The sequence below is a fragment of the Equus przewalskii genome, chromosome 9, assembly GCF_037783145.1.
Source record: "Equus przewalskii isolate Varuska chromosome 9, EquPr2, whole genome shotgun sequence".
NCBI lineage: Eukaryota > Metazoa > Chordata > Mammalia > Perissodactyla > Equidae > Equus > Equus przewalskii.
In genome coordinates, this window is record NC_091839.1 from 16,705,007 (window position 1) to 16,724,436 (window position 19,430).

General features: G+C 53.4%; 1 protein-coding gene across 1 annotated transcript; it reads right to left on the reverse strand.

Annotated features, from left to right (window-relative positions):
• Positions 1-54: 54 nt before the first annotated feature.
• On the reverse strand, positions 55-2,350 carry TMEM160 (transmembrane protein 160). The gene is made up of 3 exons (XM_070633063.1): positions 2,106-2,350; positions 904-996; positions 55-404 (listed from the first exon to the last, which is right to left on the reverse strand). The coding sequence occupies exons 1-3, from the start codon at positions 2,311-2,313 to the stop codon at positions 139-141; spliced, it is 567 nt and encodes a 188-aa protein (XP_070489164.1). The 5' UTR covers positions 2,314-2,350; the 3' UTR covers positions 55-138.
• Between the last annotated feature and the right edge of the window lie 17,080 nt (positions 2,351-19,430).

Genomic DNA, 19,430 nt, shown 5'->3' on the forward strand with positions numbered 1-19,430 from the left:
CCCTCCAGACCCAGCCTTCCCCAGGCAACAGGAACCACCACTTGGAATCCGGAGTGAGGCAAGGGTCAGGTTTTAATGTCCCGGTCCTGGGCCCCAGGCCACCCAGCGCCGGGCCGGTCCCCAGGGCCCTGCAGCTGCTCATTCTGGCGGGGGCCGGCCCGCCTCATCCGGACCCTCAGCAGCAGCCGTCCCGTCGTCCTCGGGCACCAGCTCCACGTCCAGCTCCAACTGGCCCATGTAGAGGCCAACGGCACAAGCCCAGAGCAGGCCGGCCGCCAGCACGGCCCCCACGCCCGCCGCCGCGCCGCCCAGCGACAGCTGCATGGGCCCCCGGAGCGCCGCCAGGCCCACCACGTAGGAGGCGCCGCCCCACACCACGCACAGGCCGCCCAGCAGGAAGAAGCCTGGGGGAGAGGACAGGGGCCATGTCAATGGGCCGGAAGGGACAGGACGGGAGGGCCTGGGGCCCAGGCTGGGGGCGGAGGTGGGGGAAAGGGTCAGGGAGCCAGATCGCAGGGACCGAGGGGGGTCAGCGGAGTCAGGGGTAGGACAGAACCGAGGTTGGGAGTCATGAGAAGGAATCAGGGGTGTCTAGACTTGGAGGTGGGGTCCAGGATCAGAGGAGGGGTGGGGGCGGGTCTGAGAGCACAGACACGGTTGGAGGAGCAGAGGCAGGGCCCGGCTGGGGGTGGGCCACCATGAGGGGCCGGGACTAGGACCCTCATCTTTGTTGAGAAGTCTGACTGGAGGGGGTGAAGACCCACAGCCATGCCCTGGGCCACCCACTCAGGTGGGGCCAGTGCCCCTGAGGTAGGGGTGGGGGTGGGGGGTGGAAGGTTGACACAAGTGAGGGTGGGGGTTCATACTTTCCCCCGTGGGGGAGGGAGGGGGGCCTGCACTCACCATAGGCGGCTTCCCGACCCATGTCACTCTGCATGAAGGAGATGACCCCAATGCCCGAGGCCAGGAGGCCATTGCGGAACCAGGAGAGGAAGGCTGGAGAGAGGGGGTGAGATGGGGGCGCAGAAGTCAGCATCAGCTCAAACCCTGTCCACAACCCCCTCCCCAGACGGTGAAACTGGGGGCTTCTCCTCCTGCCACCGCCCCATCCCACCCCAAATCCCCACCTCTTCCTGGCGGCCCCCCACATAACCCTAGGCCCGCAAACCCTCTCTCGCCTCCACCTCTGAGGCCCTCTCCCGAAACTCTGCAACAGCAAAGACTCCAGACTCTCTGGAATGGGGAGGAGAATCTAGGACCAAACTTGCAGAACCTAAGACCCCAAGAGGTCATCATGCTCAGCTCCTCCCTACGCGTGTAGCCCCACGGCCGCCGCCGCACCTCCCCTCAGACCCGGGGAAGCACTGTTCCCCTACCCCAGGCCTCTCTCCAGACTCCCCCTTCAGGTGTCCTCAAACGCCACCGTCTGCTACTGGGTATGTCCCTCCTTGATGTCATTCACATCCATTCAAGTCCCCGGTGTGGCGCTAACGGTCTAGGCGGGTTACAAGCCCCCCACCCCCACCCCCACCCCTACCCCATCCCCATCCTCTCTCTAGAGACCCGTCCTCTCCCATCCAGAACCCGCCCCACGTGAGCCCCCGCCTCCTGCAGCCTGGATCTCCTCGCCGTCCAATCAGCCCCGAGCTTTCCTTCTATTGGTTGTTCTTCCTCCAATGGGGAACTTGCCCCTCTTCTGTGCGGATCCACACTCCCGCCTCATGCAGAGTGGTCTCCCCTTTAATACGAACTGGCCCCACCAAAGCGGACCCCCCTTGGAAGCCACTCCCTGGCCCTGAGCCCTCTTTGGCAGCCTCCCTCCTGCAGGCGACGCGACCGTCTAAGGCTGCCTGTCCCGGCCCGACCAACCTCTCCGATCCCCACTGCGCCCCGCCAAGCCGGCCCCCCGTCCCATCCGCAAGCCCTTCTCTGCGGACGCACTGCGCTCCTGCAGCCAGCGCTCCCCGCGCTCACACGGAAGCCCTTCTCCCCCTGAGCCCGGGCCCTGCGCCAGCACAAGCCCCACCCCCGCCCCCCGCGGCGCGGGCAGCTCGGCTCTCCCGGGCCCTCGCCCACGCGCGCCGACCCCAGCCCCGGCCCCAGACCTGTCTCGTGCGCCTTCCGGAGGAGCCAGGCGTCCGCGCGGTCCAGCTCGGACACGGCGGGCGGCGAGGCCGCTGCACGGGGGCCGTGGCCGGGGGCGAAGGACCCCCGGGCGCCCCCGCTCCGAGGCCGCGGAGGCGGCAGCAGCGCCCCCCGGAAGCGGAGTCGGGCCAGGCGGGCGGCCCGAGCCCACCACCAGCCTCCTCCCATGGTTCGCACTACGGCCGCCGCGCCCCGCCCCGCCCCACGGGCCGCCCGTAGGCTGAAGCACACGTCACTCAGGCGTAGCGGTTCACCCATTGGTTAGGTGCGCGCCACTCAAGCCCAGTGCGTACTGTCCATTGGTCAGAATAACAGTAATTCCCTCCTCTGTTATTTGTGCCGGTACTGAGCGTCTCCCCTTGCTTCTGCCGCTGGACTACGAATCCCAGCGCTCATTGCGCCAGGGGAAGGCCGGTCTTCAGAAGCTGGAGGCGCGATGTCTGCTGGAACTTGTAGTTTTTCTTTTTCTTTTCTTTTCTTTTTTTTTTTTAAAGATTGGCACCTGGGCTAACAACTGTTGCCAATCTTCTTCTTCTTCTTTTTTTTTTTTCTGCTTTATCTCCCCAAACCCGCCCTGTACATAGTTGTATATCTTAGTTGCAGGTCCTTCTAGTTGTAGGATGTGGGACACCGCCTCAATGTGGCCTGACGAGCGGTGCCATGTCCGCACCCAAGATCTGAATCCTGGGCCGGCGCAGCGGAGCGCGCGAACTTAACCACTCGGCCATGGAGTCGGCCCCCGTAGTTTTTCTTAATAACTTTAATTCCAATGATCAAAAATCAAACCCAAAACAAAACTCAGGGTGCTTAATATACAACCTTTGCAAAATCTCAAAGAGCTCAGAGGAGGAAGAAAAACTCACCATTGATCCCACCAGTGAGCCGTTACTGATAGTATTTTGTTATAGTCCCATCATTTTTCTATGCAGATAAAATAAGATGCCGTTTGACAAACTAAATTTTTTCATATAACAATAAATCATGGACACTGACCAGTGGCATTGACCATTTTTCCACAGTATAATTTTTTATTTATTTTATTTATTTTGAACATGGTACCAGATACAAAAGGGTCTAATGAAAAGTAATTCCCATCCCTTCCCCCAGCCGGCCAGTTCCCGTCCCCCGTTCCACAGCGTCAAGTTTGACGGCTCATAATGATGCACAGTAAGGACGTCCCGAAAGTGATCCCAGCCCCTAGGTTGTTTCCAATTTTCCCTGCTATAAACAATTGTAGTTTCCTTTTGGGTCTAAGCTGATGTCCGAGTCAGGTGGGACCTGATCCCACTAGCAAACTTCAGTAGCCGGCTTCTGCCTCTGGGTCCACACACGGCTTTATACACATCCCCTTACCACACTGTGTCATGATGATCTCTCTGCTTATCTGTCTATGCCATCATGCCATCAGCTTCCAAAGGACTGGGTCATTCATTGACACATCTCTATGTCCCCCCCCACCCACACACACACACCCAGTATAGGCAGAAGACTTGGTAAATAATAATAGTATTTACCGATGGCTTTCTCTGTGCCAGGAATTGTCCTAGGCATATTATGTGCATACTGTCATGTATTCCTCGTTGTAACCCTAGCAGTTGAGGATTAGAATATGCCCTCTTTTATAGAGGAAATAAATGAGGCTCAGAGAATCAAGGCAGTAAAAGCTAATGTTTATTGAGCCCTAACCATGGGTCAGACACTGTACTCTTGCTTTACACGGATGGTCATTAAATCCAAAATTCCCCTATGTGATATGTGTCATCATTATCCCCAGTTTTACAAAGGAGAAAGAAAAGAGACGTTAAATTAGTTCCTCTAAATCACAGAGCTAATTAGACAAGTCCAATGCCATGTTACTAGCCACCGTGCCATGCAGCTTAAACTCATTCATTCAAGTATTTACTGACTGCTTGCTCTCTGACTGCATTATGCTACATATTTGGTACAAATCAGTACAGAAAACAGACAAAATTCTCTGCCCTGAACTTCCTCATTTCAATAAAGGGCATCCTCAAAAAACCTACAGCTAGCCTCATTCTTTTTTTTTTTTTTTTTAAAGATTTTATTTTTTTCCCCTTTTTCTCCCCAAAGCCCCCCGGTACATAGTTGTGTATTCTTCGTGCTGGGTTCTTCTAGTTGTGGCATGTGGGACGCTGCCTCAGCGTGGTTTGATGAGCAGTGCCATGTCCGCGCCCAGGATTCGAACCAACGAAACACTGGGCCGCCTGCAGCAGAGCGCGCGAACTTAACCACTCGGCCACGGGGCCAGCCCCAGCTAGCCTCATTCTTAGTGGTGAAGTATTGACCGCTTTCCCCCTAAGACTGGAAGCAAAGCAAGGATTTCCACTCTCACCACTTCTAACCAGTATTGTCTCAGAGGTCCTAGCTAGCACAATAAAGCAAGAAAAAGAAATAAAAGTCATTAAGATCAGATAGAAGAAGGAAAACTGTCCATATTTGCATGGAATGTGATTGTTCCAGTAGAAAATTCTAAGCAATCAAAATAACTACTAAAACTAATAAATAAATTTAGCAAGGAGGCAGGATACCAGATGGATATACAAAGACCAATTTTATGGTTATATACTAGGAGGAAACAATTGTGAAATGAGATTTAAAATAATTCCCTTTACAATAGCATCAAAAACAAAAATACTTAGGAATAAATTTTACAAAAGACGTGCAAGATTTCTTTACTAAAAATGACAAAATACTGCTGAGGCACATTAAAGAAGATCTCCATAAATGGAAATGTATACCATGTTCATGGATTGGAAAACACATTGCTCCCTTGGAGCTTACATTCTAGAGGGACAGGCAGAAAATAAGCAAGAAATATGCAAAATAAGTAAATTCTAGGGAACGTCCAGGGGACTAGAGGAGCCCAGAGAGGACACCTCACCCAGCCAGGATGTGGGGTCAGCAAGGGGGTGTCTGAGATGAAACCTGAACTATGAGTAGGGGTGAGTCAGGTAAAGAGGGTTCAAAGCCCCACAAAAAGAATCTGGGGCCCAAGAAATCTTGAGTGTAGGAGACTGAATATAAACAATAAAATAAACGCCAATTATTTACCGTCATGGGCTGCTTTCCTTGCTTACCTGTAAGCAGCTGTGACAATCATATTTTCTGAGATGCCCTAGAGTGTGTAGAGATCTTTTGAATCCAGAAAAGCATCTCTCTGCCCACTCTAACCCCAACCAGAGCCAGGCACTGATAATCTTGACTCTCCAGGATCAGTGTGTTTAGTCCCTGGGTCACTTTGAACTGTTGATCCTGTGCACTAGGGAGCTATGGAGGGTTTATGAGGGGTAGGCAATGTTCAACTTCTCTGTTAAGAAGGTCACTCTGCCTCCCTCTGGAGGATGGGTTATATCAGGGAGAGACAGGAAACTTGCAAAAGGATGGGTGACCCCGTCAACAGCTCTCTATTTCTCTCCATTCCTCCCCTAATCCAAACCCTGGTTATCTTTTCAGCGGGACAGCTGAAACCAGCCCGCGGATTGGCCTCCTGACCCCCTAACATCGGTTCTCCCTTTATTAATTCAGTAAATATTTATTGAATATCTACAGTGGACCAAACTCTGAGACACTAAGGATACAGCAGTGAACAAAACAAAGAAAATGATGTATTCCAGTGCCTGTGGACATGACGCTATTGGAGGAGGGGGACAAAGGAATAATTAATGTAATTTCAGGCAGCATAAAATCCCATGAAGAGATTCAATCAAGGCAATGAGGTGGAAGGATAAGAGAGTGTGGCAGCCAACCTCTAAGGTGACCCCAGCAGTCTTCACACTTTGCGAGGGCTCCTCCCACATCCCGTCATGACTGGTCTGTGTGACCAATAGAATATTGTGGAAGTGGCAGAGGGTGACTTCCAAGCCTGGGTCATAAGGACATTAGGACTTCCGCCTTGGTCTCTTGGATCCCCTTCTCTGTGGGAAGCCGGCTGCCACGTTGGCAGGACACTCAAGCGGCCTTGTGGAGAGGTCCACCCGGAGAGGAACTGAGGCCCCCGGCCAACAGCCAGCGCCTTTCCGGGCCACACGAGTGAAGGTCCTTGGATGTGGGCCCTCCGGCCCCTGTCAGGTCTTCAGATGACTGCAGCCCCCGCCCAGACCTCAGGAGAGATCCCGAGCCAGAACCACCCAGAACCACCAGCTAAACTGCTCCCATGGGATTCTTAACCCAGAGAAACTACGTGCGATAACACGTGTTTATTGTCTTAAGCCGCTAGGTTTTGAGAATGTGTGAATAGCAATCTGAGTGACAAGAGGCAGTCAGCCGTGGGGGGGGGGTGGAGGGCTCCGGGAAGAGAGGATAGCAGGTACAAAGGCCCTGAGACTGGAGTGCGCTTGACACGCTGGAGGAACCACCAGGAGGCCAGCGTGGTTGGAGCAGAGCGAGCGATGGGGAGAGTGGGAGGAGAGGAAGGCCCCCAGGAGGGGAGAGGCGGGGGCGTGTTTGGGGTCTTGTGGGCCGCAGTGATGGACCCACACCCACTGTAAGTGTGATGGGAGCCGGTGGGAGAGCAGCACGGTCTGACTGAGTGCTGACTCCTCGGTGGAAAACGGACTTAGCAGCCAGAGGATGTTGTCAACCAGCGTCTAGTGACGGCCCCCCTGCCGAACCCCTTCCCTGGCCCGGGCCCCCCTTGACGTCCGCTCCTTCATCTCCTGCTGGGAAGAGCTCGGACTTTGTGGAGCGGGAGGTGGAGGTGGGTTGGAGGGGGTTAAACGTGGGGAGGGAATTCGGACGGACGTACCAGACAGCCTGCCTGCTGGCAACGAATGCTGAGCATTAAATGGGATTAAACGGGAACTGAAAACATTCGAGACACATTTTTCGCATTCTTGGCTGGTCAAATGGTTTAGGCTGCTGAGAGAGGAGGGAAAAAGAACCCGAATGCCAGAAAGGGTCAGGGCAGAGAAAACAAATCCCTCTTAAAGAGGCAGGTCTTAACACCAACCGGTTGTGTCTGCACGTGATTAGATCAGGGGCTCTAATACGAATGTCTGGGAGCTTTAAAAAAATGTTAATGCTCCAGCCCCCACCCCAGACCAGTGCAGTCAGTATCTGGGGACGGGAGGGAGGAACCCGGCATTGACATTCTTTGACAATCAATGTATTTTCATTCACCACAAAAAAGAGGCAATAATTAATGTGACGTGATGGAGGTGTCAGCCAGTGTTTCGGTGGTAATCATATTGCAATATATAATTGTGTACATATACGTATAGATATCAATGTGTATCAAATCTTCATGCTGTACACCTTAAACTTACACAATGTTATACGTCAAGTATATCTCAATCAAAAAAATTTTTTGAGTACTTTTCTTTTTTTTTTTTTTTGCTGAGGAAGATTGTTGCTGAAATAATATCTGTGCCCATCTTCCTCTATTTTGTATGTGGGATGCCACCACAGCATGGCTTGTACACAGCAGTGTGTAGACCCACGCCCAGGATCCAAACCAGTGAAACCCAGGCCGTCAAAGTGGAAAGAGTGAACTTTAACCACTACACCACTGGGCCAGTCCCTGAAAAAATATATTTTTATCAGGAGTTGACCAGATGTCACTGACTATTCCAGCAACTTCAGACCCAACAATGAACCAGAGAAATAAATGATTGGCTTTTGTGTCAGAACTTTTTAAAATTTTTTTGGGGAGGAAGATTCACCCTCTGCTAACATCTGTGCTGATGTTCCTGTTCCCCCCACCCCTACCTCAGGCCATAATCGTATTTCAAATTTTCCATTTTATTTATTTATTTAAAGATTGGCACCTGAGCCAACAACTGTTGCCAATCTTCTTCTTTTATCTTTTTGCTTTTTCTTCCCAAATCCCCCCAGTACATAGTTGTATATTTTAGTTGTGGGTCCTTCTAGTTGTGGCATGTGGGACGCTGCCTCAACATGGCCTGATGAGCGGTGCCATGTCTGCGCCCAGGATCTGAACCTGCAAACCCTGGGCCACCGAAGTGGAGCACACGAACTTAACCGCTCCACCATGCGGCAGCCCCTAATTTTATGTTTTAAAGAAGAAACTTCCAGGGCCGGCCTGGTGGCATAGCGGTTAAGTGCACACGTTCTGCTTCAGCGGCCCGGGGTTCACCGGTTCACATCCTGGGTGTAGACATGGCACCACTTGGCAAGCCATGCTGTGGCAGGCGTCCCACATAGAAAGTAGAGGAAGATGAGCACGGATGTTAGCTCAGGGCCAGTCTTCCTCAGCAAAAAGAGGAAGATTAACAGCAAATGTTAGCTCAGGGCTAATCTTCCTCAAAAATAAAAAGAAAGAAAGAAACTTCCAGAGCTGGCCCGGTGGCACAGCAGTTAAGTGCGCATGTTCCGCTTTCGTGGCCCAGGGTTTGCCAGTTCGAATCCCGGGTGCAGAACACAGTGATGTATTTTTACTCCTTCGGTACATTAATATGGGGAATTACGTGGATAGACATTTTTCACTCTGTGTGTGTCCTGAGATCTGACACCTACATAAACAAGAAGGCACAGCCTGATAATCGACTCTAAAGCGAGCACAGCATTGGCACGTGGTAAAAATTCCCAAGGCAATTCTGACAGGCCAGGCTGGAAGTGGGTGGATTATAGGAGCGAGAAAGCGTGGTCGTTGGGAGGTGAGAACCATGAGGCCAGAGAAAGAGGGAAAGAGTCGGGGGCCATGGCAGGGCTGGCCGCCCCGAGCACCCTGGGTGAGCTCTGCGGAGGCGCCCAGGTTCTGAGCCGCTGGCTGTGTCCGGCCTGCACTCGGCTGCATGAGTCCTGGTGGGAAGCGGGAGGGTCAGAGGTCAGAGGTCTGCTCACCCCGTCACCCCGGCACCCAGGTCGGACGGGCGCCTCCGCCTCCTCAACCTGGATGTGGCCTTCCCTGAGGCCCCCTGACAAGGGCTCCTGCCCCCTGGTCCCCGTGGGGCCGGCCCATTTTCTAAACCTTGTTCTCCAGGCTCCCCCTCAAATTTCTGAGCCAGAATTAGAGTCTATTGTTTGTTTCCAGGCTTCTTCTCTTGTAACAGGTCGCCTGACCCTGGGGAGGGTCTGCAGTGAGAAGGTGGGACCATCAGGAGGAGCCATCGGGAGGAGGAGACGACACATTCTCTCCAGGCCCTGCCCACAGTATATTCTTCCTCACCTTCCTGAGGACCCAGAGGAGCAGGGTCCCTCCAGGTAGACACAGCCCCATGTGAGGGCACAGGGCTTGCCGAGCCTAACAGAAGCCGGATTTCTATCCACACTTGCCCACGTGATTGCTTTTGAGCAGTCTACAACCTTTCCAACTGTACATGGCATCCCTGTTAATGCTGACTAATTCAAACAGAAAATTAGCTTACTGGAAAGATATTGGGAAGTCTTCAGAGTCGCAGGAAGGCTGGAGAATCAAGGAAGACCACAGCTCAAATCCCCTTTCCGGAGCTAACCAGTCCACCACTAAGCTGTATGTCTGACCCAGCACCACCCAGACAGACTCCCCTCTCTCTGTTCCTGCTTCTCAGCGCTGCCATCAAATTCCCGCAGGGAAGCATCTGATTGGCCAAGCCCAGCTCACATGCCAGGGGCGTGGGAAAGTAAAGATGTGGTTGTCAGTGTTTGAAGTGGGAGCCAAGTCTCCTTCAGGGCCAAGGCTGCCCAGACGAGGAATTCCCCTAAACATGGGGAGGCTGCAGGATGTCCTGGATTAAACGAGACGATGCTCGATTTGTCGGTTCAATAGTAAATCTAGCCGAACACTTGCCTGCTATTTTTTTGGCTGAACTTGAGGAGGAGTTGTGGGCCAGCACCGTCTTGGGGTTTGATGGAGACACCTGAACTCATCCGATTCCAGCATCCTGCCCGGGGCACCAGGTTGTTATGGTAATCCAAGTGACAGGGGCCACCCCCGTGGCATAGCGGTTAAGTTTGCGCACTCCACTTTCGCGGCCCGGAGTTTGCCAGTTTGTATTCTGGGTGTGGATCTAGCACCGTTCATCAAGCCGAGCTGTGGCGGCATCCCACGCAGAAGAACTAGAAGGACCTACAACTAGGATATACAACTATATGCTGGGGCTTTGGGGAGAAAAAAAAAGAGGAAGATTGGCAACAGATGTTGGCTCAGGGCCAATCTTCCTCACCAAAAAAAGAAAAATTACACATTTATTTTGGAGGATATTTTCAAAGGGTGTGGCAACAATTCCTAAAATGCTGGGAGTTTGACAAGGCCACTTCATTCAGATTATGCTTCCAAGGACAGAGTTCTATTAAGAAACCAGACAATGGGCCAGTCCTGGTGGCCTAGTGGTTAAGTTCAGTGAGCTCCACTTCGGCAGCCTGGGTTTGGCTCTCAGGCACACACCTACCCCACTCATCTGTCAGCAGCCATGTTGTGGCAGCGACCCGCATACAAAAAGAGGAAGATTGGCAGCAGATGTTAGCTCAGGGCAAATCTTCCTCAGCAAAAAAAAAAAAGAAAGAAAGAAAGAAAAAAGGAAGGAAATAGGACAAGTTGACAACTTTTCTGACTATTGACACGTGACTACACACAGCACAAGAGACAAGATGGAAAGCTCAACGAGGCTTCTCAGATGAACATTTTATCCCATCAGATCCTTGGAACGAGTTTGCGACCCACACGGACATCCGGCTTCCGTCTCTGTGGCGAGGAGGGAGGCAGTGGCTTCCTCCGGTCCCGATATCCTTCGTGCTACTTCTGGAGACGGGGCCTTCTCGGACCAGGCTCTGGAATTTCGTCAACCTTGAATAGGAGCCGTCTGAGCGCCAGTCAGCCTTACATCCTCCCCACGTCCACGCAGTCTCTCCTTGTAGAAACGACTTCAAGGACACGTTCCAGAAAGTGAAGGGGAGAAGCCAGGGAAGAGGAGGGCTCATGGATGAGAACAGGGTCTCCTGGGACAATAATCTGAATATCTTGGCTCGGGGCATGCTGGGTACTATTTTCTGCCTCCTGCTTTTTCAGGGAATGGGAGATTTCCAAGAGATTTTACCGTGAAGATTGCTTTCATAACTGGGGGGGAAGAAAAGAAATGTCATTTGGGTTTTTTCCCCCAGCCTTACTGAGACGTCCTTGACATAGAACATTGTGGAAGGTGGAGACGGAGACGGACACTGCGGGGACTCCATGTCGGTCCATATTGTGACGTGATGACGGTGGCAACCTCGGTTACCACCCGTCGCCTCACGTGGTCGCTGTTTTTGGTGTGTGTGCGGTGAAAACATTTAAGATCCACTCTGGAAGCAGCTCCCAGGTCTATGATAGAGTGTTGTTGACTCGAGTCCCCGTGCGTTCGATGCCAGAACTTCTTCATCTTATGACTTACAGACCTTCTGCCCACTTTTGGTGACCAAGCCGTGGAGTAAGGGGCACAAGGAGATGAAATGGACAGGCGCAAAAGGCTCTAGATGGGGCCCTGTTTCCCCTGCCCCTCTGACCCCCACCTACCCCTCACCTCCCCCTTCTGAGACCTCACATCTACCCCCTCAGGCCGCCAGCCCCTCCCTCCCTCTGTGACTCTTGGGGGGTCCCTTCACACAGTCTCCTCCTTTCCCTCCCTCTTCCCTGGCCCCCAGACCACGCAAGGATCAAGACTATCCTTTAGTTTCTCCACGTATCTGAAAATTATCCTACTCTACTGATTTGGTTAGAACAAGACAATTTTCTGCCACCTGCTAGAAAATCGTCATCATCAGTCTATAAAGCTGCAATGATTACGATGTGAATGGCACCCCTTTAGGCGTGATGTCCTTGTGCAGTGTGAAACCTGCACAACCATACAGGGCAACCCTGTGTCCTCTACACCTGGCAGGAGCCCGGAGAGCGGGGTCTTTCCTGGACACTCATCCATCCACTCCCCTCTCCAGGCTCTCTTGGGTGCCTCTCCCACAAGATGTGGTGGGTGGGCTTAGCATTTACATGACGGCTGGCTTGGAGCTGGCTATTGGTCTTAGCATGGTCTTTCATGAAGACACATCGGATTGTCCTTGAGGTGCAGGAGAAGCAACAGTCTGGATAAAGCGAGTTTGTGGGAAAGGAAAGGGGGATTCGGAGCCCCCTCCAGGGAAAGGCTCAGAGCCCGCTCTTCAGATTCCCGGGGCTCCCTGGGGACGTGGGAGGTGCCCAGGCAGAGGCAGGGCTTGCCGGGAAGGGGTCTGCTCCCCTGCCTTCTCCTCTCCCAGCTCATCCCACGTCCTCCTCGCAGACGCCCCTTGACAGTCGGGCTGTGACTCTGAGGACACCACGGGGCAGGGCTGGGGCCCCTCCGAGTGTGAGAAGCCACGAGTAGAAGCTTCCTAGAGCCGCTCGCAGCCAGCAGCCGCCTGGGGCTCGAAAGGCACAGGCCAGGCGTCTCAGGCCCACCCTCACCGCCCTCCCGACCTCCTCGGGCTCGAGGCCTGCAAACTGCGCTTCTCCGTCCCCTCGCCAGCTGGTTTCCTCCTAGTTTCCGGCAGTCGGTAGGCAGTGGGAGCAAGACGACTTTCCCCACCGGCTTCTGGTGGCACCCTGAGGGAGGGTCGCCAAGTTCAGGCTCCGGGGGTCCTGCTCAGGAGCCTGGTTCCTACTTCAGTGGCACAGCAATCTCTGGGCGACCCCATCTTCCTCTTGTGACTCTGGTTCTGAGATTCCTTTTTTCTTTTTTTTTGTTTTTTGGTGAGGAAGATTAGCCCTGAGCTAACACCTGTTGCCAAGCATCCTCTCTTCTTCTTCTTTTTATTTTGTTTGTTGTGGAAGACTAGCCCTGAGCTGATGTCCGTGCCCATCTTCCTCTACTTCATACGTGGGACGCCTACCACAGCATGGCATGCCAAGGGGTGCCCTCTCCACATCCAGGATCCGAACCAGTGAACCCCGGGCCGCCAAAGCAGAACGTGCGACCTTAACCACTGCGCCACCGGGCCGGCCCCCAGTGTGAGTTTTGATAATTTGCTAGAAGGACTTACGGAATTCGCCCAAAGCCATTGCCCTCCCGGTCGCTCCTTGTTACCAGGACGGGGTCCAGATTACCACCGGCAAGGCGAGAGGTGCTCAGGCGGGCGCCGGGGGCCCTGAAGACCTCAAGGTTCCAGCCGTCCTCTCCCTGCGGGGCCGTGGGCAGAGCTGACATCTCCCAGCAACGATGTGTGACAACATGCATGGAGTGCAGCCGACCAGGGGCGCTCCCCCAGCCCCGGGGCCCAGAGTCTTTACTGGGGGGTCAGTCACATCAACCTGATTGGCTGTCTACGTGGGTGACCTCAGTCTCCAGCCCTTCCAGAGGTCAGTGGATGTCATGTGACCCAAAGCCCCCACTCCAAGGCACATTGTTACTCTCCGGCTGGCCCAAGGCCTCCAGGGGAACCAAGACGCTCTTATCAGGCTGGACGCTCCACGGGCTCAGTTACGTCCCAGGAGCCGGGGGCAACAGCCGCCCTCCCTTTGGGAAGGGCTAAATTCCTTCCTTCACAGAGGATCATGTGCCCGAGGATGATTCCCCCGGGGGACTGGTCACCCCCCCTTCAATGGCCTTCCTTCCTCAGAGTGAAGCTGGGCCAGAGGGACCTAGGATGGCCACCTCCACTCTCTGCTCAGGACATCCCAAGCCTGAACCATTGGTCCTGACCAGATGGGAAATTTTAGAGATGGGGCCAGCCCTGTGGCTTCCCAGGAGGCTCCATTAGGGCTAGGATTTCTTTTTCTTTTTCTTTTTCTTTTTTTTTTTTTGGTGAGGAAGATTGGCCCTGAGCTAACATCTGTGCCAGTCTTCCTCTGTTTTGTATGCAGGATGCCACCACAGCATGGCTTGATGAGCAGTGTGTAGGTCCACATCTAGGATCTAAACCCGCAGACCCTGGGCCACTGAAGCAGAGTGCATGAACTTAAATGCTATGCCACCTGGCTGGCTGCTTGGAATATTCTAATGGGTGGCGCCAGTTGAGAGAATAAGACACAGAGACTGAGGTGTCACAGAACTTAACGTCACAAGAACAGCCTGAAAGCAAGGGAGAGGGAAGGGAGCAGGGAGCCGACAAGAAACACCTCAAGTTGACATATTTCAAGAGACATGGTGTAACTACCAGAAGAAATAAGAAAGAATGTGTAAAAAAATAACAAACGTTGGAGAGGTTGTGGAGAAAAGGGAACCCTCATCTACTGCTGGTGGGAATGCAAACTGGTGCAGCCACTGTGGAAACCAGTTTGGAGATTCCTCAAAATATTAAAAATAGAAATACTGTATGACCCCGCCATCCCACTACTGGGTATCTATCCAGAGAGCTTGAAGTCAGCAATTCAAAGAGTCCCATGCACCCCTATGTTCATCGCAGCATTATTTACAACAGCCAAGGCGTGGAAGCAACCCAAGTGCCCATCAACAGATGAATGGATAAAGAAGATGAGGTATATATACGCAATGGAATACTACTCAGCCATAAAAAAGGATAAAATCATCCCATTTGCAACAACATGGATGGACCTTGAGGGTATCATGTTAAGTGAAATAAGCCAGACAGAGAAGGACAAACTCTGTATGACTCCACTCATATGTGGAAGTTAAACACATGGACAAAGAGAACAGATTAGTGGTTAGCAGGGGAAAGCCGGGGTGGGCACAAAGGGTGGAGGAGTGCACCTAGACAGGACTGACAAGTAATAATGTACAACTGAAATTTCACAAGGTTGTAAACTATCACAACCTCAATAAAAACAAATCTAAAAAAAAAGAAAGAATGTGTAGAAGCCTTTTGCTTTTCAAATAGACTATGGGGGAGCCAGCGGGATGGGGCAGGGTGGGTGCTATGACTGAGTTGTCCCCCCCGGTTTCCTACATCGAAGCCCCAATCCTCAGTGTATCCAGAGAGGGGCCTTTAAAGAAGTAATCAACATTAAAGGAGGTCATAGGGTGGGGCCCGGATCCCATAGGATTAGCGTTTTCAGAAGAGACACCAGGTGGCTCTCTCCCCTCCATCCCTGGTCCTCCCCCCCGCCGTGCTCACTCATTGGCTGGAGCAGCCTGGGGGGCGTGGCCTCCGCGCCCACCCGGCGGTGGATTTCAGGGCGCAGACGCGGAGGCCTCGGGAGGATGATGCTCCCCGCAGTGGGAGGTCTACGAGGGACACCCTCTCCAGGCCGCCAGGCTTCCTCAGCTGGCAACACGGCCCCCGGCGAGGCCTCTCCAACAGTGAGGGATGCCCGGGAGAGCTGGCGAGGGCCGATGGGGAGACGTTAGCGCTGGTCTGCAAGCGGCGCCAGCTCGCCGCCTCCTGGCCACGCGGTAGAATTGCACCTCCCCACCCCTTCGAGCTCGGCCGGCCCTGTGACTCGCTTTAGCTAAGCAAACACAGCCCAAGTGAAGTCCGTGGCTTTCGGAAGGAAGCATTTAGGAGAGCTAGTGGGCTCTTCTCCACCTGCCCTCACCGCCGCTAAGTCGGTCCAGGGACGGGGCCTCAGTCAGCCTGGGTCCCTCAGTGACGGATGGGCAGAACCCCCCGCGGACCCGTGAACGAGCCACTGAGATTTGGGAGCGTGTTTCTCTGCAGCATCACCTCGCCCATCCTTACTGACACAATTGACAGTCTCCAAATCTTAGCTGTTTCATAGTATTGCTAAGAGATCCTCGCCAGGCTCAAGGCGTGGCGAATGCTGTTTTGAGGGAAAGCAGCTCATGGCCCCCTGGGTGGGTCTTTTGCAAACATCCGGGAAGTGTTCCCAGGGGTATTATTTAAGGGTCGTGTCTGAGCTTGGCGTGGAAGCTCGCTTATGGGTAAGGGATGACCCACTGATTGTCAGGAAAATGACTTCTAAGAGACTTCCAGAAGATTCGATTGCTAGGTGAGAAATATCTTATTAGTAACAATTGTGGCACACACATTCGAGGACCACCTTCCGAGGAAGTCATCGCAGCCTTCTCTGTCCCCATCCCCAGAATCCACTGAAAGAGCAGGGTAGGGGGTGAATGGTGGTCCCCAAATGTATTTGTGCACGTCCTAACCCCCCCAAGCTGTGAATATGGCCATATTTGGAAAAGGGGTCTTTTCAACTGTAATGCTTAATAATGAATGGGTTGGGGTTCTTTTTGGGGTGATGAAAACCTTTCGGAACTAGACAGAGGTGATGGTTGCACAACATTGTGAATGGACTACATGGTACGGAACTGTTCGTTTTAAAATGGTTAATTTTATGTCATGTGAGTTTCACCTCAATTAAATATATTAATATTAAATATATTCTAAACAGATATGCTAAAATAAAGGGCTGGCAAAGATGTAGAGCAAATGGAACTCTCCGGCACAGCTGGTGGGAATGTAAGGGGATGTAAAATGATACAACCAATTTGGAAGACCATTTGGCAGTTGTTTTTTCTTTTTTTCTTTTTGAGGAAGATTAGCCCTGAGCTAACTGCTGCCAATTTTCCTCTTTTTTGCTGAGGAAGACTGGCCCTGAGCTAACATCCATGCCCATCTTCCTCTACTTTATACATGGGATGCCTACCACAGCATGGCTTGCCAAGGGGTACCATGTCCGCACCCAGGATCCAAACCGGCGAACCCTGGGCCACCAAAGCAGAACGTGCAGAGGTAACCACTGCACCACAGGGCCAGCCCTGGCAGTTTCTTATAAGCTAACACTCCTCTGCCCTATGATCTAGCAATTTCACTCCCTGGTATTTACCCCAGAGAACATCTGTGTTCACACTGCCACCTACACACAAATATGTATAGCAGCTTCATTCATAATACCCTGAAGTGGAGATGGCACAAACGTCCCTCAGCAGGCATGTGAACGACGTCTGTGGTTCATCCGGCCGCTGGAGCGCCACACGCAGTGAGAGGCATGAACTGCTGGTACCTGCGCCGGCATGCGTGCAGAAGTCATTTGAGAAGGAAACGATCAGGAGTGGTTGCCAGGGGTGGGCGAGGGCAGGGACTGACCAGGAAGGGGGACACCCGGGAACCTTCTGTTCTCTATGTTGACCGGGGTTTGGGTTACATAGATGGACGCGGTTCTCAAAACTCAGTGAGTGTATGTGTAAGATTTGTGCACTTCACGATATGGAAGGTCCATCAAAAAAAAAAAAGGAATGTAAATAAATACTGAACTCTGGTGAATGATACACATGCTGCAGGATTCGGGGGATGTGTTACGATGTCTGGAACTTACTTTGAAATGCATCCAAAAACATGATGGGTGGGTGGATAGAAGGATAGGCAGGTGGCTGAAGGTATGATGAAGCAATAGGGTGAGCTGTGCACACCCAGAACAAGGTGGGGGGTCAGGGCAGGCGCCTGAGGAACACCCGGCAGTGGCGGCCAGTGCCAACCTCCCAGAAATCTTGGACGCGGCTCTCAGCCTCACTCACCCGCTGCTGCCCGCCGGCCACTGCAGTCCTGTCTCAGCCTCCATTCCTTCCTCTAACAGTGATGCTCCTCGGGGCTCCATGGGCTTCCTGAGTGACGTCACCCCTTCCCGCAGCTTTAAGGACCAGCTCTATCGGGGTCCCCCTCAGCCTGCCACCCAGGGCTCCAGGTCCAAAGCTGCACTCAGCCCTTTCCTGGACCCCATCTCCCGCACCCATGTGCTGTCTCAGCTACCCTCCCCGCTGCCTCAGACATCCTGACCCTTCGCCTGTCACGGCGGCATCTAACCGGGTTACCAGGTCCCATCTGCTCTATGCCCTAAGCCCCCATCCATCTGCTCCTCTTGCTTTGTCATCTCACCAGCTCCTTGCCCTCATCTTGCCCTGGTCAATCCATCTTCTACATGCCCCCCTCCAGAGGGAAGGCTCTGCAGTCTGATGACCTGGTCACTCCCCGACTTGAACACAAACTCTTCAAGCTCTTCCCTGCCTGGATCTGTGACACGGCTCTCCAGGACCTGCCAGCCTCCCCAGCTCCAGGTGCCGTGTTCTTTCCCCAAACAGGCCTCGCCCCAGCCGGCAGCTCATCTCTGCTGGCTCCAGACGGCAACCACAGAATGCGCTGCCTGCCCCGCCCGCCGGCCTGCATGATGGCTGCCCCATTGCCATGGCTACCCATCCCTGCAGCCTCCTGCCCTGGCCGAGCCCCACGGGGGTTTGCGTGTTCACCCTCCAAGTGACCTCGAGATCGGCTCCAGGATGCTGGATCTCTGATTAGTCCTAGAACTAAGCATGAGACTTCTGTTCCCCTCTTGCTGGGGACCAGGGTGGGGAGGGGCACATGGCGAGACCTGAAAGGAAGTCTGCTGAGGGGCTTCTGGAAGTGTCTCCTTGCTCATGAGGAGATACAGAACAGTTCCCCTTCTGCTTCTGCCCTTGGCTGGGCAAGGAGGCGAAGGCTGGAAGCCGCTCTGGCCATCTCTTGCAATGGTGAGGGGAGCTCCCAGGTGCCTGGACCGGCAGAGTGGAGCCGGCCTGGGCCTGGGCGAGGCTGCAGCTCCCTCCGGCTTTACCGACCCTGGGACTACTGCCCTGCTGACATTCTTCCCCCAGACGACGGGCTCCTGGCTGCCTACGCCAGCTGAGCAGGAGTTCTGAGTTACAGGTGAAATCATTCTTATTCACCGTGGATGAATTCGAAGAAATTCCAAGATCGCACTTTGCATTTTTGACATAAACCTACAACTTACCTGCTGAGGCCAGCTACCGACGTACAGGCATTGAGAGGCCTTCTCTGAGAAATATTCGGGGATCCCAATTAAAGAGCAGAGTGGCCCCCCAAAGCTGCCCGTGTTTTAATGCCCAGAACCTGTGAAAGCATAGTTTACCTGGCCAGAGGGACTCTGCACATGTGACTGCAGATCTCGAGATGGGGGGGTGATCCCGGATGACCCATCTAATCCCACTGGCATTTAAGGCAGAGTCTTTCCCAGAGAGATGTGACATTGCTGGCTTTGAAGATGGAGGAAGGGGCCACAAGCCAACGAATGTGGGTGGCCTCTAGAAGCTGGAGGAGGAGAGGAAACAGGATCTTCCTGTTCTTCCAGAAAGGAACGCAGCCCTGGCGACACGTGCTTTTAGCCCAGGGAGACCCATGTCACACTTCGGACCTCCAGAACTGCAAGATAAATTTAAGCCATTAAATTGGTATCATTATAAGGCGGCCACGGAACGCTAATAGAGGCCCGCTGAAACACAGAAGGCAAAGTAAGTCCACAGGGGACATGGCTACACTCCGGCCAAGTCCTGCTCGACCTTCGCCCCCTCACCGAGTGTGGCTTCCTCAGAGAAGACAAGCGGGCGGCGGCGGAGTCCGTCCATCTGGGCCGCTCTAACCAAAGGCCACAGTGCTGGAGGCTACGAGTCCAAGATCGCGGCAGCAGCAGATGG

Coding starts and splice junctions, on each gene's coding strand:
- TMEM160 (XM_070633063.1), bottom strand. CDS start 2,313: ATGGGAGGAGGCTGGTGGTGGGCTCGGGCCGCCCGCCTGGCCCGACTC. Junction 997..2,105: donor CCGGAAGGCGCACGAGACAG/GTCTGGGGCCGG, acceptor CCCTCTCTCCAG/CCTTCCTCTCCTGGTTCCGC. Junction 405..903: donor GGGTCGGGAAGCCGCCTATG/GTGAGTGCAGGC, acceptor CCTCTCCCCCAG/GCTTCTTCCTGCTGGGCGGC.